Source organism: Acipenser ruthenus, chromosome 28 (assembly GCF_902713425.1).
Source record: "Acipenser ruthenus chromosome 28, fAciRut3.2 maternal haplotype, whole genome shotgun sequence".
In the NCBI taxonomy this organism is placed as follows: Eukaryota; Metazoa; Chordata; class Actinopteri; order Acipenseriformes; family Acipenseridae; genus Acipenser; species Acipenser ruthenus.
The window spans coordinates 24,989,856-25,009,419 of record NC_081216.1 but is presented as its reverse complement, the minus strand read 5'-3'; the positions used below and the strand labels follow the sequence as shown (position 1 = coordinate 25,009,419).

Genomic DNA, 19,564 nt, shown 5'->3' with positions numbered 1-19,564 from the left:
TCTTACATAGAACATAGCTCCACCTGGTGACTGCATATTGTAATTATGTTATAATTTGTAAAGTGGAATATGTTATGTTTTGCCCTGGAGATAATAATTGGAGCAGTCATATGGAGAGGAGGGCTACAGTAGAAAATAATTGACCCGAGGGAAGTCTATTGTTACCGACAGGGGGCTATAATATATAATGACTGAAGCTGCACCCTGGAGTAAATGCCCCTCTTCCTGCATTTCATTTTCCACTATGGCTGAGTCTGCAGTATATATTTAATATATGAATCAGTCAAGAAAATAAGGTTGGATAATACGACTTTATATATTTTGTTTAAATACAGCTGATACAGCATACGTAAATAAATACATAACAGAAATAAATAACAGAAAATGTTTGTGAAGTTCATACTGCGTAGTTAGCGAAGTTTTTCTCTGTCTCTGTCTGGTTTGCTGACTGCTGCATAATCCAGTTTATATCCCGCCCGTCATATTTGTTTTCGTCGAGTTGAATTTCAGAAAGTCAGAAAACAGTGACGTTTTAATCACCATTTTAGTTTTTGGAGCATCCTTCTTTTGTAGTATGTTTTGTAATTAATTTTCTATTAACTCACAGAATTGGTGTTCAGCCATTTTCTCTTGTTGTGTAGAGCGCAAGGGAGAAAGGCGTATCTTTGAAAATGGGCTGGACTGATGTAAACCAATCACATGACAGACGGAGACTACTGGTGGTGTAAGGATGTTAGGGTACGAGTTCAATCTATTTTTCCTCCTATGATGAGGTTTTAACCAATCACAGGCCTGAATGTCCAACCACAGATTCATATATATATATATATATATATATATATATATATATATATATATATATATATATATATATACATACAGACATATATGCATAAATAGATAGAGAGATACAGACACATATCAAACGGATTAGACACATTAACAGCAATCAGATAAATTATAGACAGGCAAACAGACAAATACTGTCAGACTGCCCAACCCACTAATCCTTTATGCAGTAAATATTGCTCCCCCATACCATGTAGTATTGTAAAAAAAAAAAAAAAAGAGAGAGAGAGAAAGAATCGAGAGGATGCTCCCTTACCTGAGTCCGAGGCACCTGTGGGAAGAGGTTAAGGGTGGTCGGTCTCTTGGGCCTGTAGGTATCCATGGTAACTGGCGCAGGTTCCTTCACCAAAGGCTCCTTGATGGGCAGTTCTGCTTCCTCATCCTCTATATCACCCACGGCATCAATCAAATCCAACTGAAGCATCTCTGCCTGCAGCTTACTGGCTTCACTCCCACTTGCTTTCCCCTCCACGCTATTGGTCTCCCGGCTCACATGGCTCTGGGAAGGCAGAACAGGATTGGATGACAAAGATCAGTCAGTGGCTGTGTCAATGGGGGTGGGGGGGCAGCCCATTTAAACGCATTCATGATGTCACTCTGGGAATAGTAACCCTTTGAGTGCTCCACATGTTGAGTACCTGCAAGACGGCTTTTTCCTTTTAGATTTTTAGATGTTTTAGCCCTACTGATTGCTAATATATCTATATACAGTATATTTTATTTGACTAAACTCAATTATTTCAAATCATATAATCATATCAAATGCATCATCATATAGAGCAGTTTTCTCATTAGGATACTTTATTTAAAATCCAAATTTAAATACCTAATAAAAGCCCACTGACTGGTCACACACATAGTAACTGACTGGTAACACACATAGTAACTGACTGGTCACCCACCTACACTGCACAATGTGACCCAACCCTGGTTGCTCTGCTAATGCTAATGTAAAGTGATGAATCACGTCTGTGTGGGTGGCTGAGGGGTAGCCAAAACTGGCATTCAATGCCTCAACAAATCAGCAATTACAGAAGAGCGCATTAAAAAGTACTAGATACATTAATAAAATACATATTGATATACTAATGTAGCTCTTCTAGGTGTGACTTCCTACGTTGATGGAACTCGTTATCTGTGTCAGTTTAACCTGAAGAGGGTCAATTACAGTACCTTCTGCCTTCAGTTAGTCAAATATGCCTGCACTGTACTGACTATTCGCTGGGGTTATGTACGGCACTCGGGGGGGATTTCCATTGATACTGATATACAAGAAGTACCACAAGGAAAAGTAGGGGACCTCCACACTCATGTTCATTTTAATAGGGATGGTCTAGCAGTGTATACCTGGTGTTTTCTGGTATCACAGAACACTTGCTTCTGCAGGATTCTCAGCCTCACATGTGTGGCCTGCCCTGCACAGGGATCACCACGGAGTGTAGGAGATGAAAGGTGATGCTTTACTAAAGCAAACGGGTGACACCTTTCCCCTTTTAATCTCTTTATATTTTCCACAATATATCCAGTGTGCTCCCCTGCATCTGGAAGAATCTATTTCCAGTCCACACTTGTCCCTTTAAAACCACTTTATCTAACTGTCACTACTGTTTACTCTCCGCGGTAGAAGACAGTACAATGTTGTTGCTACGGTAGACTCTTGACATGCGACTGCTAAAAAATGGTAAGACATTTAAAAACGAGTAAAGTAACACAATGAAAGCAAACACTCCAGCATACCTTTACCTGTACTTCACACTTCACTGTCAATTTTGAGATTAACCCATTCACAGTATTACAGCAGTATTTTACCAAATTACCCTTGGAAAAAAGATTGGTACTGTATATCAAGGCGCACTTGACTAGATTCATATAATATTAGTAGGGTTAATATTCACAGTTATTACTAAAGTTATTACAATCCTTTAACAACTGCACAAGGACATCTTGCAATGTATCAAATGCTGTGTACACATGAAGCTCCAATTAATTTCCCAGGTAAAAATCAGTTGGTTAGCCTGGGTTTGATATTGTCAGCTGGGGTACGTTTTCTTTTAGAAATAGTTTTTTGTGTAGTCACCCCGCTGGTTTACAATTTTAAAAAAGTAATTTTTTGTGGAGGTACTTGAATAAAAACAATCATTAGCTCACTTTTTGTTTACAGCACAAATGGACTTAGTTACAAAATAAATAATAATTAGGTGATTTTCTTTCTGGATTTTATTTTGATTAGACCACAAAAAACATTATCTAGTTAATATGTAACATGCCACATGAAAAATGCACATTTAAATGAGCTTGTAAGTATTGTTAAAAGAATAGATAATTCAGAGGAATAGTGTAATAATAGCATATTCATGTTCATACAAAGATTGAGATTTTGCGTAACAGAAGGCCACTTTATAGATTAAGAACACCTGTACAATATTCAACCATTCCTAATTCAAACTAAAACAATTATGGTTCTGTATAGAAACATACATTTTGTACACCTGTAACTTAATTTTGAGAAATATTCTGTAACTGCTTTACAGTTCCAATTTCACACTTCCACAGGTGGACAGAATGACACATTGCATGAGAAACGGCTCTATACTGTACCAAGCTGAATGTTTGTAAAGATTTTTATTAAACAGTTTCAACTGTTCATGTGAGAAAAAAAAAAAAAAATTCAGTAGCCCTTCACTGAAGAACTGGCAGGTTTTCCATCAACTGTTTATATATATTTATTCATCTAGTTTGAAATGATGCTTGCGCTCTTTAAGAGCCATTGCCCGGTTGCTAGGCAACCAGTCTGTGAGACAGGGCTTTGAGACACTCCTTGCGGATTAGATGCACATTCTTTCTATTTGTGTCTCATAAAGCACCCCCAGTGTGACGTGTTTACTGCAGGCTTGAGTGTGTTATTTACACAGCGCCAGCGCGTCTGAAAGGAAAATACAAAGCAACGAAGGTCGTTTCTTGAATTTCCTTCATACTGTTTCCATCAGCTCCAGTAAACTACTGCTCGATCTCCATTGTAACCCACATAAAGAATTAGAATACCACAGTATATTATAGTTTTTTTTAAACTATAGTAGCAGCCCATCGATTTCAAATTTAGTATCAATTTTAGTTCAGTGGGATGCATTGGCTTATTAAAGGCATATAATCATATTAAAGTCATATAATCCTTATTACACTAATATAATCATTACAATAACGTGGCTAGGGTCAGGGCGGAAGGGAGTTGTCCTCAGTTGAGGTGAGACTTCTACAAGCAGTCAGAGGTCAACCCAGGCTGGGTGAGTGATGGGAAACACTGATACCCTGCAAGACAGACCCAGCTTGGCACCAGTGGGTTGGATGAGTGAGAAAACATCAAGACAATTTGAGATTTTCAAGGGGGAGAGGAGGGCTGTAGCCTTGATCCAAGGACAAGCCTCCAGTCATACAGGGGACTTAGATTGCAGATGAGCTGAGAATGTACCCCCGTGGTTTCTCTGCTATGACATTAAAAAAAAAGGACACATCTTGTCTGGAATTGTGGAAGTGTCATGAAATGTGTCACGAAATAAGCCAGGCTGCACATTTAGAAATGAAAGTGCATTTTAAATGGAAATGGAGCTCAAAGCATCTTATGATAGAGACCACGACGGTGTGATATAGTGGAGGGAAGCCAGGAGCTGGAGGGGCTCCAGGAGTCAGGAGCTGCTGTGCAAAACGAAACCATTTACCATGCAATGCACAGCAGAAAAGCAATGCTAATGCTGGACAAGAAATAAATCAACACAGCAGCCAAGCATGACTGTGCATGATGGTCTAATCAGCATGTGGGAACAGGACTGATTTAATGGTTTGCATGTTTAAAAAAAAAAAAAAAAAACATAAGGTCTGCGTTAAGGTCAGCCTTATTCCATCAGGCGCCTGCAGCTCCGTAATTTCTGCTTACAGTGTACAGAAGCTGTTACAGGGTAATACAGCCTCACCCCCCCGGGAAATGTTTAGAAATCAAGGCAAGTCTTCCTGTCATGTTCTGCTTCACTGACTTTCTTCAGAATTCTTCTTCTGTTTATTAAGACACACCAAAAACTGTGTGTGTGTGTGTGTGTGTGTGTGTGTGTAAATTGAGATTGAGATACAGCTTCAGTTTATAAATGGGGGGGGGGGGCGGGGGGGTTTAGCTTTTAGTTTAATTTACATGATTTGCTGCGTGCAGAATGTAGAAAACGTGCAAACGAGGGTGCAACATTTTATTAAACAAATCTTTAATAAATTATTTAATAAAGTTCAAATTAAAAAATAAGCTGCACAAACATTACAATTAGTATTCGGAATTGCATTAACATTATTTAAAGGCTAGTCACAGGTATATTGTAATAACAACACTGTAATAATAATAATAGTAAAATCGGTTTCATTTACAGGGTTTTGCTTTGAAACAATTAAACAGGGCTTTCTTTCTGAAGAGGAATGAAGAACGAGAAAATGAAAGTGCAACATTTAAGTGACTAGTTTTTTGTACTGGTGTTAATACAATTACGAATAGTGATTGTAATAAGGTGTATCCATCTTAAAAATATATTATATTTTTATTTAAAGGGGCTTTCCTTTCACGGCAATACTACGAGTTTATCTTATCATCTGAGTTGCAAGTAAGTTGATTTTTCTTTTTAACAATGTATCCCATTAGTTTAAATCCGTACCATAGCAGTACATTTACAGCTATAGCCTAAGTCTAAGTCTTAACTAAAGTAAACTAAATTAAAATAAAATAAAATAGCACTCAATTAAATAAATGACTTGTTAATTTAAAGTTTATACAAAAATGGCCCAACATATCCAACACAGTATTGGCTGTAGTATTGCTGCTAATTACAGTAAAGCATGGCACAGTATTTTATGTATTATATTAAAAGACTTGCTTCAGCTAACCTCAGATTACATGCAAGTAAACATCTGTATTTATAGTCAAATTGTTAAATTAAACTTGCCTGTAAAACATTAGGTATCATTAATAAATGCTTGCAAATATATATATATATATATATATATATATATATATATATATATATATATATATATATATATATATATATATATATATATATATAGACAATATATATATATATATATATATATATATATATATATATATAGACACACACACAGTGTATATTGCATCCCCAGAGCTACTATACTGATGAACCAGACACATTAATATTCATAAAATGTGTCAGTCTGGCTCTGATGGTGCAATAGTATATATTTCATTGCCTATCCTATAAATAGACAGCATATTATTGGAAGTAAATATGTTTTACAACCAGTGCATTTATCACTGAACATTATGTCTACAGTACATTGTAAGAAAACACATTAATAAACCTATTAGGTTTAAAAGGGCATGGCCTACCTTCTTTCCAGAGTCCATGTTTCAGTGCTTATAATCCATTAACCAATTATATTAGCCACAGGAAACAGCCAGCTGATGAAATTACATTATGAGAAGAGTCACAGTCTGTATAGTATAGTCAGCCCATAGCCTTCATTGAGCAGGGAGAGAGAGAGAGAGGAATCTATAGGTTCATGTATACTCATTACCTCATCCAATGGGGGGTTACCTCATCACTGACATCACTGTCTCTGGAGAGCAAGGCTGACCTCATCAATTACTGGAGGCTGTACAGTACTGTAGGACATTCCAGTACTTGCATCCACCAGTAGAGAGATTTGGAGAATGCTATTGTGATGAAAAAAAATACCCATCCAATTGTATTTCTAATTTTAATATATATCTACTGGTAGTCTGTTACTGTACACCATTTTATCAGGGTGCAACATTAATCATTAATTTCCAAATTATGACAGAATTTAAAAAACAAATCGCTGTCTATTTATTAAATTCTATTCCAGCTTGTCATTTTTGCAGGTATCCATTCATGATAAAGATGGAAACTTTCATGATTTTCATGAATTTGCATACCCAATTTGCATATTCTATAAACACACTATTCAACAATAAGTGAAATCGCTACAATAATGGTAACTACAGTAATCCGTCGCGTATCCGCCCGTCACATATTCACCCTAACCGTTTATCCGCCATGATCAGCCTCTTTAGCAACGTTAGTTTATCAATGAACAGAGAAGATTAGTTCAGATATTGTAGATCCTACCACAGTTTTCGTACACTATGTTGTATTTCATCCACGCTCTGCCATTGCTGGTAGTGTCACGTGAGCTGTTCAGTGTGTTGATATGTAAATAAATCCTGTTTGCCTGCGGAGGGCGTATCAACTTCAACCTCCGTCTTGATCTCCTGCCTGTCACTCAGCAGCGAATGCACACACCCACACGGCAGATGGCTACCCTGTCACAAACATTAATACCCTGTATCCTTCTAAACAAGGGATTTAGGGGATCTCCCTAATAAAAGCTGAATCTCAAAACAATAATTGTGTGAATATAGTAATTGTTATAGCTGTGTATAATTATTTAAAACAGGATTCATTCATCCAACTTTTTTTTTATATGCACCCTTACTCTGTAGGCTACAAAAAAAATGATACGTTTCAAAATAAAAGGTACCACAGGATGCTTCCTGTTGTATATATAGCAATTAGTCTGACCTTTATGGGGTGACCACAGGTTCCCATGTGTAAAATCATCAGAGCCCAAACGGCTATGATAAAAGCTTATTAATGTGCATTCTATGGATTTTGTGAGGGATACAGTAGTAAAACATAATTTATACAACCTGTAATTCACTGCAGTAAATACTGAAGTAAAGGCTGCAGTACATATTGTAGTAAAATGTTCATTATAGACTACAGACATTTTATAAGAGATTATCTTTTTATCATAAGACATCAAATGGTATTCCCATAGAAACTCTGCTAGTCACCACGATACCAGTACAAGTACAGCAGACAAACATCCGGTAATAGCCCTGTATTATACTCTAAACAACACTGGGCTCCCAATTCCTAGCATTCAGAAATATGAGGCATGTTCTCATGGGAACACCATGTTAAATATTGAACCTGTCAAAGATATGAACAAACACACCAAATCTTGGCAACACAACTACACAAAGAGAGTAAACAATGTTATTCCGCTATTTATATATACAAGTATGGAGATGAATGAGTAATTCTACTTTAAAGTTACTGTTTCCAGACTTACAAATGCCCCTTTATTCTAAATATGCTTCCAGTGACACTGTGGCTCATTCTGAATGGTTCTGTATTACAACTCATTACATCATTTTGAACCAATCAGATTGATTACAGGTGTACTATTACATCAGTTTGAACCAATCAGATTGCTTACAGGTGTACCATTACATCAGTTTGAACCAATCAGATTGCATACAGGTGTACCATTACACTATTTTGGTACAGGGACACAGCTAGCTGATTTGAGGGCATTCCAAAACCTTTCAAAATGGCTGCTGACAGCTACTGCACAAGCAGCTCCTTTGAATCCCTGCATCAACAGATTGCCACGATCTCGAACACAGATTTGAAATCACACTGGAATAAGAACCTGAAAGCATAGAAAAAAGGCAAAATACTTTTTTGTTCAGATATATTTGGGCTCCGACCTCCTCGAAGCCATAATTCTTTTTAAAGATGATGTTAGAAATCCCCACTGCTGCTGGCTCTCTCCTCACCTCTGCTGCCAATGCTGTTACAAAGCAGCCAGCAAGTGAGAGCTGATAATGCTTTCAAATGATGTGAGGTCTGGCAGGGTCTGGATTCAAAGCTGTGTGATTCACATTGTGCCTCTGAGAAACAGTTCTGTAAATACTCACTGTACCTCAAAACATGTCATAGTCCAAATCCTGAGCAGTGATGACAGTGAGAATGCAGATTACATTTTTTCCAATTAAAATCTATTAAATCCTACTACATTTCACTGTCTTTTTTCAGAAATAGCGTTGAGCTTCATTTGAATACATTTATTTTGTATTTTCGATCTTGAAATATGTTAATAACTTAAGGCCTAGTACTACTCAAATCAATTTTGATAGCAACTTTTTCTAATTAGCTCCCAAGATACACTGAATAACATGTTTTAAACTCATTATACTATTAATTGATATCCCTGCACCCTGAAATAATTCAATTCCTATTAATACACTTGTGTTACCAAGGTAATTCGATTTCAACTGAAATTTAAATCCCTCCAGATACCAGCAGCTATAAAAGTGTAACCCATGCTTTAGGGTATGTCTAAATAACAAAAACCAAACAACAAAAAAATGTCATGAACCCATCATCTTTCTCAGCATGTCGTGAACAGGAGGTTTTAAAGGGTCCTGTATGCAGAACTGGAAACAGATTCCAGACGCAGAGGGAGACATGTCTATTTAAAAAATCATCAGTATTAACACAAAAGTACCATTGCTGTAGTGCAATGGATCTGTGTCCCATCATAAACCACAGCATTCTCCCTGATGAAAATCCATGCAGCTCACTTACACAAGAGGATGGAAATGCAATAGCTGGTGTCTCAAGTGCTTCCCACCCTACACACACACAATCCCATCTCCACACTGACGTATCGGTCATTGCTGGCAAAGCACATCCCCAGTGCCTGCCTGATATTGCATAGACATTAAACCTTGAAATTGAAGCTGTGATCCAGCCGGAAAGGCTTGCCCTTTTTACCTTGGAAATTTGCCTAGTAATTTAGCCTTTCGTGTGCTTTCAGTTACCAGGCTTTAAAGAGTCTAATCCACATCCTGTGCACATCACTACTGTTGACCCTTACCATGATGTCCAGGCTGTCATTGCAATTCAGGCTCATTCCACATTCATCTGTGATCTCTGTTATCTCTGAGAGATCCTCATCTTCAAACTCCTCCAGACTGATATCATGGGTCAGCCTGTGGAAAACGAACACAAAGCATTTCAATTCCAATACCCACCAATCTACTGTATGCTCCTCTCAAGCCAATCAAATCCATGAATGAAATACGACGGGAGCTTCCAGGGGGCGGCGCTCAATTAGCCGCGCGCCGCCCGGGGGGAGGGAGGGCTAGGTCGGCCAGGGTGTCTTCGGCTCACTGCGCACCAGCGACCCCTGTAGACTGGCCGGGCGCTTGTGAGCTTGCCTGTAAGCTGCCCGAGAGCTGCGACACTGTAGCTCTTGGGTGGCTGCAGGGTGAGTCTGCAGTGTGAGGACAACATGTGTTCGTCTTCGCCCTCCCGAGTCAGCGCAGGGGTGGTAGCGGTGAGCTGAGCCTACAAATAATTTGCCATTTCAAATTGGGGAGAATTTAATAAAAAATCATTGTAAATGACTAAATTATTTAAAAAAAAAAAAACTATTTAAGAAAAGTCATGTACTATAATTGTATGATGTTTGTTGGGTTCAGGATGAACCCAATAATGTTACTTTAATACACAGTACTAGACGTTCTAGACAGCGCTGGCGAGGATATTGTGACATGCTTCAAGAAAAAGAAACAAACACTGCTGCCCGCAGGAAGTTTCAGAGTTACTTGCTTAACCTTCTCTGACAACTTGAGAGGGCTTTTCTGACAATGCTTCAGAGGACACAACAGCCCAGCTTATTCCCTGGTACTGCTAGATAAGAAATTAAATAAATCCTGGTTGCTTTCACACCAAACTCTATACACTGTACCAAGTGATTGAGGAAGCTGCTGTGTTCCTAATAACGTGAATACCCAGACAGACAACTCCTGTAAATGCTGCTGAATCACAACCTTAAACCTCATAAGTCTGCTAAAATCAATCGGCTGCATCAGTACATGCAGCCCATGACTTCAGTGCTGTGCGTGTGTGAAATGTCAGAGGCAGTACAACACGCAGCACTGTACTTGCAAGGACTGTCCTTTGTTTGACCCTGGTTAAGCCTACAGTCTAACATAACAGATTGCAAGACTAGGATGACCTCAATTTGTATTAAAAGTCTATTTTTGGTTCCACATAACAGTTACTCTCCTTTACACCAAAGATGAATTAACCCTGTATCCTACACACACCCTGGTTTTGAGACTGACTACAGTCCAAAAAGGACAGTATCTACACCTGCATGATGACAAATAATAAGCAGTTCCTGTGGTCTCTTGAGTCACCTCTTGTTTTAACAGCAATCATGATTTTTGCTTGCTGTGACCTCTAATAAGTCACATGATTCTCCCAGGATTCCGGCAGACACAGCATGGATACTTCCTAATACGTTATTGTTTGAAGTTATGGATTTCAAGTAAAGGTACTATAAGGATATTACTTATATTACTTACTTGTTTTTAATTAGACACATATGTATGTCAATTTGAGCACCCCTCAGGTTAAGATTTACAGCTGTTACTGCTAGTCTTTTGTAACAGCGCTGAAGATCGGGGTCACTATTCTCAGAGCTGGCAGTTAATGTACTGCAGTGTTATGTTGCAGTGTACCAGGTGCAGCTCTGTATGCAATACATCATTTCTTTCCTTAAGGGCAGGTGGGTGGATGGCACTGCCATTATTCAACAGTGTGGAGAGGTTAGGGACTTGGATTCAAGAACACTTCCTTTCTCCTGCTGTATGTTGGTCGACTCAATCATTAGATGCCCATTCAAGGTTTTATGAGATTCCACAAAAGGGGCTAAGGACTAATTTTCCAAAACAGGGCTGATTTCCAAAAAGTTCTATCAGTTCCAAAAATGGGGCTAATTTTCAAAAAAGGGGCTACATAGGATAAAAAATGGAGCACATTCTGTAACTTTATAGGTAATGTTTTAATTATTGTCAGCAAAAGCCCTTTATGTCCCAAGTATGCAATGTGGCATTACAGAAATGAAAACAAAGCACTATTAACGTTGCATTGTTTCTCCTTCATTTAGCTTGACTTTCCTACAGAACTCTCATCTGTCCCAGAGAAGAAGAGACTGCATATTTGTTATCAGCTTCTTAGTGGGATTCTAAGGACAAGCACCAAAGGTTAATAGTTACTCTTCCCATGTTACTGCAAAGGCTTTCATTTTTTTTCTGTTCCTTTTTACATATTACATATTACTTTTTTTTTTTTTTTTTTAGCAGCAGCAGCAGCAAATTCTTACAAGCCAATTATTCTGTGGTTTATACCATTTCCAGATACAGCAAATATTTGTTCTACAATGACACCATCATAAGATCATAACTCTGTTGTAAATAGACTAAAATATTAAAAGGTATGGGGATGAATTTGCACCAATCTGATTACTGGTATCTTAAAAGGTGAAGTAGCAAGTATAACGTGCACATCCATAGTTTCTTATCCGTACACTTGACTTGTTAAGTGATCTAATTTGTTAATGTTTCACAAAGGTGGTTTCAGCTGCAGGGACACCTTGAAACATGCTACTGCAACTCTGTCAAGAAACCTGTAAGCCAAACAGACACACTGCTGCTTATCCCCACAACAGCATGAGGTTATAATACAGTAAAAAAATAATAATAATTCAAAAGCAACAAACTTCTAAAATATGTAAGAACTATTTCTAAAACCATATGGTCCACACCACACCTTGAACCAGTGAAGAGATATCACTGAAACAACGTTAGAATACATATGTAATTGGTAATACAAATGTAATTATAACACACTATTTCCTACTCACATTAGGTAAACTTTAGGTAAGATTTTGCTGACACCTGTATAAAAATAACCTGTTTTCAATATTAATTCAACTTTAACAGGCACAGCTGTGCAGGCTTTAAAATACTTATTATTATGTTTTAATATAACATTTCCTTTTTTTTTTAACTTATTTTTTCATTTCTATTTCTTCTACACCAAGAGCTTAGCCCTTTGAGATCCAGCATCTCATTTTCAAGGACACCGTCCACAAACAACAGCAAGAACATTTCATGCAACACCAGATAGACAGAAAAGCAGCGCCCATATATTAAATAAAATACAGGAAATAGCTTTCCTACCATTTTTCCCACTGATCCTCCATCCAGCTCTCTTCTTCATTAGACTCCATTGCAAAGGTGAGTACCATTTACCTGGTAGAATAATTTCTACAGGATCAATTTAAAAAGCAATTGCAATGTCCCTGGTGCTACGTCCCATTCAGATTCCTCACTCTGGTCAGCTCTTTGCCTGTGTAGTCAGGAGCTACTCTGCATCTCTCGCTGCTGCTGCTGCTGTGTTTTTATTTACTCTTTGCAAGGTCCATAAAAAACATAGTCGGCTTTTGCAAAGGAAAATCTGCTGTACTCTACAGAAACATGACAGCATGCACTGGGCTTGGCTGGTGCTGCTCCTCTAAAAAGCACAGCTCCTCTATAATTAATGGATCCGATCAATAAAGCTCATGTTGCCACCTTCATTTTTGATTCCTGTAGATAGGCGGATAGTGTTGCTCTGATCAATGGGACAAGCGCTGCCTAAAATCTGCCTCTTCATCCTAAAGGAAGCTGAACAAAGGTCAATTGCATTTAAAAAAAAATAAAAAAAATATATGGCTTTTTCAGCGCTGTGGCTCTGCATTAACCAAAGCCGATAGTTTCATTTGATTTTTTTTTTTTTTTTTTGTACTGATGCAGGGATGCGTTCCAGTCATAGGAGACTATGAGACGATCTATAGCACTGAACTTGAAAGTCAAATAATTTGCATCTTGTAACGATGTGTACTCTATTGAAGGTTTTTTTTTATATATTTTTAATAGATTTAATGTAGTCAGGCTCCAGGGTATAGAAGCTCTCAAAAGAAAAGGGTTCAGCAACAGCAGCACTTATTACAAAACCACTAATTATATCTTAAATTAATTTGGCCAAACTGTATACTTACTTTATCCTTTTAAAAAAGATTGGAGGTACTGAGGCTTACTGGGTAGTGCAAAGAGAACTGGAAGCAAAGCAAAACCATTTTTAAAATCCAATTTTAGCCCGACTTGATTGCAATGCTTTGCCATCTGCATAATCTGTACATTGTTAAAATCACACTGGCGACACTGGATGCCAAGCAAAAGTCCCATAGCATTAACGTCATATGGGAATATATATCAGCCATTGTATTCAGATTCTTTGCACAGCCCTCCTGTGGTACTACAGTAGTCTTAAGAATTACACAGGTCCCAGAGAGCTGCATTTGATTGATATGCTTGAAGGAAAAGAAAAATGCTCTCAAGTTCAGCTCAGGTATTGTGCTGTCTGGCTTTTTATGTGTCTGGTTCCTATTATTTATTCCTGGTCGCGTTTCCCGCTCTGAGGATTAATTTCCAGGCTTATTCAACATGTTGAGAATCCCATGGGAGTGATGTTTCCAAATGATCAGTTAATGCTTGCGGTGCAAATTAAGGGTCATCTGCAGTTCCTGCAGTGCCATGGCAGAGATGTGTAACAGAACAAGGCCGCTTCTGGCATTAAGCCACACCAGTTCAAGTCGGAGGTACAGATGCTGAAACCACTGCCAGCAAGCACTCCACAAGGATGCACTTTGTTGCTGGAGGAACTCGTCTATGAGCCTGTTTCTCTGCTGCTCGTTCTGCCGCTAGATGATATTGTGAGATGTACCGGCATGAGAACTAATCCTTAATCTTTCAGATTCAGGATACATCCCTGTTAACAAGATGGCTTGGGGGTGACGTCAGACCAGGAAGAGACCCGGCACAGTACTCGGGTTGAATGTGCTGGTGCGTGAGTTTAATAATAAATAAAACGTTTAAACAAAACTCTTTCACAGCACAAACAAAATGGCACAATGGCCAAAATAAACAAACCAAACAGACATGGAACAAACAAGCATCGTGCTGGTGTAAAACCAGCATGGGTAGCAATTGCTGTAAAACAACAACAACAAAACATTGTGTTTTTACGCACTAAACAATTTAATTTAAATAATAATAATAATACAAAATAAACAAAATAGACACAGGGGCGGGGTGGACCCTGTCACATCCCAAATAGGTTTGGTGGATTGTCCCCAGAAAGCAGACACCAGACTACATCACCAAACCCGGTTCAATCCGGGCCACTGACTCACTGTGTGTGACCCTGAGCAAGTTACTTAACCTCCTTGTGCTCGATCCGTTGGATGAGACGTAAAACCGAGGTCCTATTGTAAGTGACTCTGCAGCAGCAGTTGTTCATGCACAGTTCACCCCCTAGTCTGTGTAAGTTGCTTTGGATCAAAGCATCTGCTAAATGATCAATTAATAATTAATACTACTACTACTACTACTAATAATAATGTGGAAATGTCATTATATTCAATTGACTGCTATTATGAGAAAGGTGTGCTTATCCCCCCTAGTGGCTGATGCCGGAAATGCAACCTACAGTACAGTGTACTATGAAAATGCTTGCCTTACAAGCCACAACAATTTGCATCTTTGTCACATCCACTCAATAAAAAAATGTGTCCTTCAAGCATAGGAATATTTATAGTGGCACACACATGAAATGTCTACCCCCTGCTGTGTGAATAACGATCCAGTGCTTGGTTGATTAGCCTTTAAACTGGCTGGACTACATCCAACAAATCGGTCCTGTTCTATCCTCCCTGGTTCATTAACCTCCATTTTACACTTGCAAAATACAAGACAGTCTAAGACGTGTGCTGTTATATTTACATTAGCCACTTGCAGTATAATAAGGCTGGTATTCAATTAAATAGTTTTGCATTTTCAGATGATTAAACTAATTAAAAATAGCTGGCAACCAATATATTCTGTAGTATACTTTTTTTCTTGATTGTCTGTGAACTCCGAAACGATGTGCATTAAATTAAGCATTTATATTATATTTGTCTCTAGTTAAGATTGCTGAAATGTAACTGTTCTAGTGCAAGACATTTCAGACAGCACCTAATAGCTATTTTGAGAGTATAATAGTGCAGTATGTACTGACTCTAACCCTATGCAGCTACACAGTCATTACCATTCACAATTACAACAAGCCTGCTGTAAAGAGGTTTTCTGTGAAAGATGGTAAATGAACTTCCTAATGGACTGCAATTTCTGCTATGAATATACTTTTCCTGCCTTTATAACTCAGCCCTCATTATAAAGCTATTAACAACCAACTATGACCTCTTTCATCTCATAGCACTAAAATATTCAGCTGAATCAGTCGAACAAAAAAAAAAAATGTGTACAGGCTAACGAAAGCCAAGAAGCTGTCCCAGCAGCCCAGCTCATTAAGCACCTGGACGATCATCAGGGAAAGTGCACAATCTGTAGCTGCATCATACTGAGGATTCTGCATCTGAAAGTCTAATCATGGGCAGCCTCTGTACCACCTCATTTTATCACATAGAAAATAACTGCTGTAATACTGTCATCAGGGAACAGAGCCACCACGGGCAGGCAGGACAGCACTGGTTCACTATGAACCTCAGTGCATGCCACATGGTAAAGTGAAAGGGAAAATCTACTGCAGTGTCTGTTCTCCAGAGAATGTCCATAGATACATTTTTCGCTGGATACAAAGCACTTGTCAATTGAGTGCCAACTATTTTTTATTTCATCCCTCTTTAAAATTCATACCGGATATGTTGCCTATCATGACTGAGTGTGACTTTTTAAGGAGAAGGGAGTTGGTTTCACTCAACATCCAATGATGATCGCTCTAGACAAAATAGATGCAATCTCAACAATACAGTATTACTGAGATAAGAGGGCGCTATCTCAATGTCGACACTGATCATGTTCACTACGCTGCCAGGGTTCTCTTCAGAGTTTTTTTGGCTGACATTTTCTCAATTGAAAAAAAAAACAAAAACCTCAGAGAATAGAATCTCACTGGAACCAGATGTTTCTTATTTCGGTTTAAAGGCCTCCAGTTCTGACCTGCACTGCCGATACTATCAATAAAAAAATAGATAAAACTGAAGAAGTGAATATGCTGGTTATATGAAATGAAAATCACTTTTAAAATATATAATCATTGTGTTACACGCGCACCAAACAACATCAACTCCCTGATCATAATGCCAATAGGTGTACACTCCATTGCAATCGCAGTAATAGCAATCAGGCAGCGGGCTGTGGCAGGTTGATGGCTTGCTGTTTGACTGTCTGATCGATAGACCCTCACATGTGCAATTGCTTCAAAGCAGTCCAATTGAGAAGACTTTGACACCGAATTTTGAAGTCGTCATGGGTGACATCGTGCATTAGGAGAAGACTCAGATAAAGACTGCCATTGAGGACCAGCTTCAGTGGTGCCACCATACAGAGAATGGTGGGGGGACAGTGCTGCAGTAAGCATGGCTGCTCTGGGATCAGCGGCCCAAGGTTCTGATCAGCAGCAGCAGCTGACTCAGCCAAGATAAAAGTCTAAAATAAGGCCTCTGGGAAAGACAATTAACATGAACTAGATAAAAACTGTTTATCTAGAGGGCAAGGAAAATTCTGCTTGCCAGCCACTGAAACATGATGCTGATATTAGATATAACTGTAACTTTGAACTCCGCTTTGAGCTATATAAGCAATCTCTATCTATATATCTATCTATCTATCTATCTATCTATCTATCTATCTATATCTATATATATATATATAATACACAAAATGCAATTATGTTCTTTGAAATGCAGCCAATAAATCACAGATGGCACCTTAAATCAAATGTGTATGCTGTGTAGTATTTTCTTAAATGGTCATACAGTATAGTATTGCAAAATATAAGCTAGCTGATAAAATGATAACATAATAACAATGAATTAGCTTCAGAGTATACACCTCATTGGTATAGTACCTTCACATTACAAGAACACCATTTGCTGCATGAACAAACTTTTGCTGCCAAAGGCAATGTAAAGGTTAGGCAAAAAGCCACAAGAGCTCCTTCCTAAGCCCCAGCCTCTACAAGAATGATCAGACAGACGACCAGCCTCTTATACATACACCTGCATCACTGAAACCAAACTGAACAATTCATTTATTGATTGGCACACCAATCAAGGCACAACCTTTCCTTCACTCCATCTCACATTTAAATCAAGGCTCAAAACGAACCCTTTCCTGGGTTCAGTTAATGTGCACATTTAACAGCAAGAACTGACACTATTAAACATTTATACAAGAAATAAAGTAAACACATTTAAATGTGAAAATAAAGATAACAGTTATTCATCTAGCTGGTGAAATATTAGCTGCATTTTTATACTGTAGAATACGGACGTTAATGAAAACAAGTGCTGATACAAAATATGTCAGCAGAGAAATCCATCCCTGTATGTCAGAATTCATGTCTCTTAACAGACAGCGCTTGAGACATGAATTCCGTAACTCAAGAAGGTACACCAAGAAAATGTCACCCCCAGTAAGTTTATCAGATCGGTTTGCAAAACAACTGTGTACTGTGATGTGACTAAAATCAACCAAGATCTTAAAAGTATTAGCACTTATTAGCACTAGCAATGTTATAACTGGACCTTCTGTTGAAGGTTACTTGTTTTTATTTTACACTTCAATTTGGAATATGTGGTGCTATCAAATACTTGCTTTGCAGTAGGTCACATGGTTTGATACTTGCTATCAAACCATGTGACCTACTGCAATGCTTCCAGGATGCAGCTGCGTTGTATTTGAAATATTTGCATACTCCGATTTAACGTAAACAAACGTGAAGGGCCAAACGATTCTCATGTTAACAAAGCTAAAACTAATAAGGTAAGAAAACAGAGCATAGGTTGGCACTCTTGTAAGATACCACTCTTTACCTGTTATTTTGTTAAATCTCTCTCTCTCTCTCTAAGTTCTTTTTGTTTTGAAGGGCACATTGCTTTTGTGACAGCTGCAGTATACAGAAAACTATGGAGCTTCGCATCAAGCAATTAAACTGTTTCCAAAGACGGTTTCTATGAGATTGTCAGACAGTTATATAAGGAAGAAAGGCAGGCTGAGGAGAAACATGGTTCCAGGACAGTCAGTAAATGCTGAAAGTGCTGTCATGCCACATAAATATCAAAACATAACAAAAAGCAATACATTCACCTTATTATCAGCTTGCAAAAACATCAGGATTCCCTGTCTTCATCTTAATGGAAAGATTCCCGAGCTGTCAATTTCTATTGGCTTGGCATTCAGGTTTGAAAACTCCAGTTCAATACAGCAATGGGTTTTTTGAAAAAGCTGGAAAAAAATCAATATTTTTTAAGGCCACGGAAAATATATATTTTTCCCCCCATGTTGAAAATCTTGGCCTGTTATAATATTTTCTTTCCTCGGGATACCACTGTACTGTACAGCAGTGTCGCTTGAAAACAATTTGATAAATAAAAAAAATAAGATTCCATTTATATTTTTCCACCAGAGTTAATTAATGAGCTATCTAAATCTCATAACCAGAGAAATAGATTAGCCTGGTTTATCAGAATTAATTAAGAGGGCACACAGACGACATATCCCCTGTGGCTGAGTGGGAATACAGGTTCTGGTATTTGTCATTTCCCCAGGGCAGTCACGTTCCTAAAAGGTTCCTCCCATCTTGTTTTCCAGCTGTGGTGAGGAGCAGGGAGATAAAGTAGTCTATCCCAAGGTCACACAGTATAGCTGAGGAAATGACTACTCTGATCATGTTTTCTTTGGCAAGGTTTTCAGTGCAAAACAAAGAAACATCAGTAAGGTGCACAGATGAATTGCAGTGTGCCTACAGCAGTTTCAAAACATGACTATTTTAATGCAGAGGGCACAGTGGTACCAGAAATAGAAGATTACAGGTAAAGAGGTTAAAGATATTACAAAATAGAAAAACAGAAGTTATTCAAAAGAGATTCGAGAGCG

The 19,564-nt window shown here is 38.2% G+C and overlaps 1 protein-coding gene across 6 annotated transcripts in view; it reads right to left on the bottom strand.

The window, feature by feature from the left end:
- Nucleotides 1–19,564, bottom strand: part of LOC117434568 (C-Jun-amino-terminal kinase-interacting protein 1-like) — a 38,245-nt gene that overhangs the window by 11,031 nt on the left and 7,650 nt on the right. For 2 of the 6 annotated variants that reach the window (XM_059003173.1, XM_034057136.3), the window contains exons 2-4: nucleotides 18,776–18,913; nucleotides 9,607–9,721; nucleotides 1,106–1,348 (exon numbers count right to left, since the gene is read on the bottom strand). In XM_059003173.1, the coding sequence (XP_058859156.1) occupies nucleotides 1,106–1,348; nucleotides 9,607–9,642 (279 nt within the window). In that variant the 5' untranslated portion in view covers nucleotides 9,643–9,721; nucleotides 18,776–18,913. Of the gene's footprint in view, nucleotides 1–1,105; nucleotides 1,349–6,241; nucleotides 6,393–9,606; nucleotides 9,722–12,763; nucleotides 13,218–18,775; nucleotides 18,914–19,564 lie in introns of those variants that run through there. The other 4 variants (XM_034057135.3, XM_034057134.3, XM_059003174.1 and 1 more) reach the window with 4 other exon arrangements.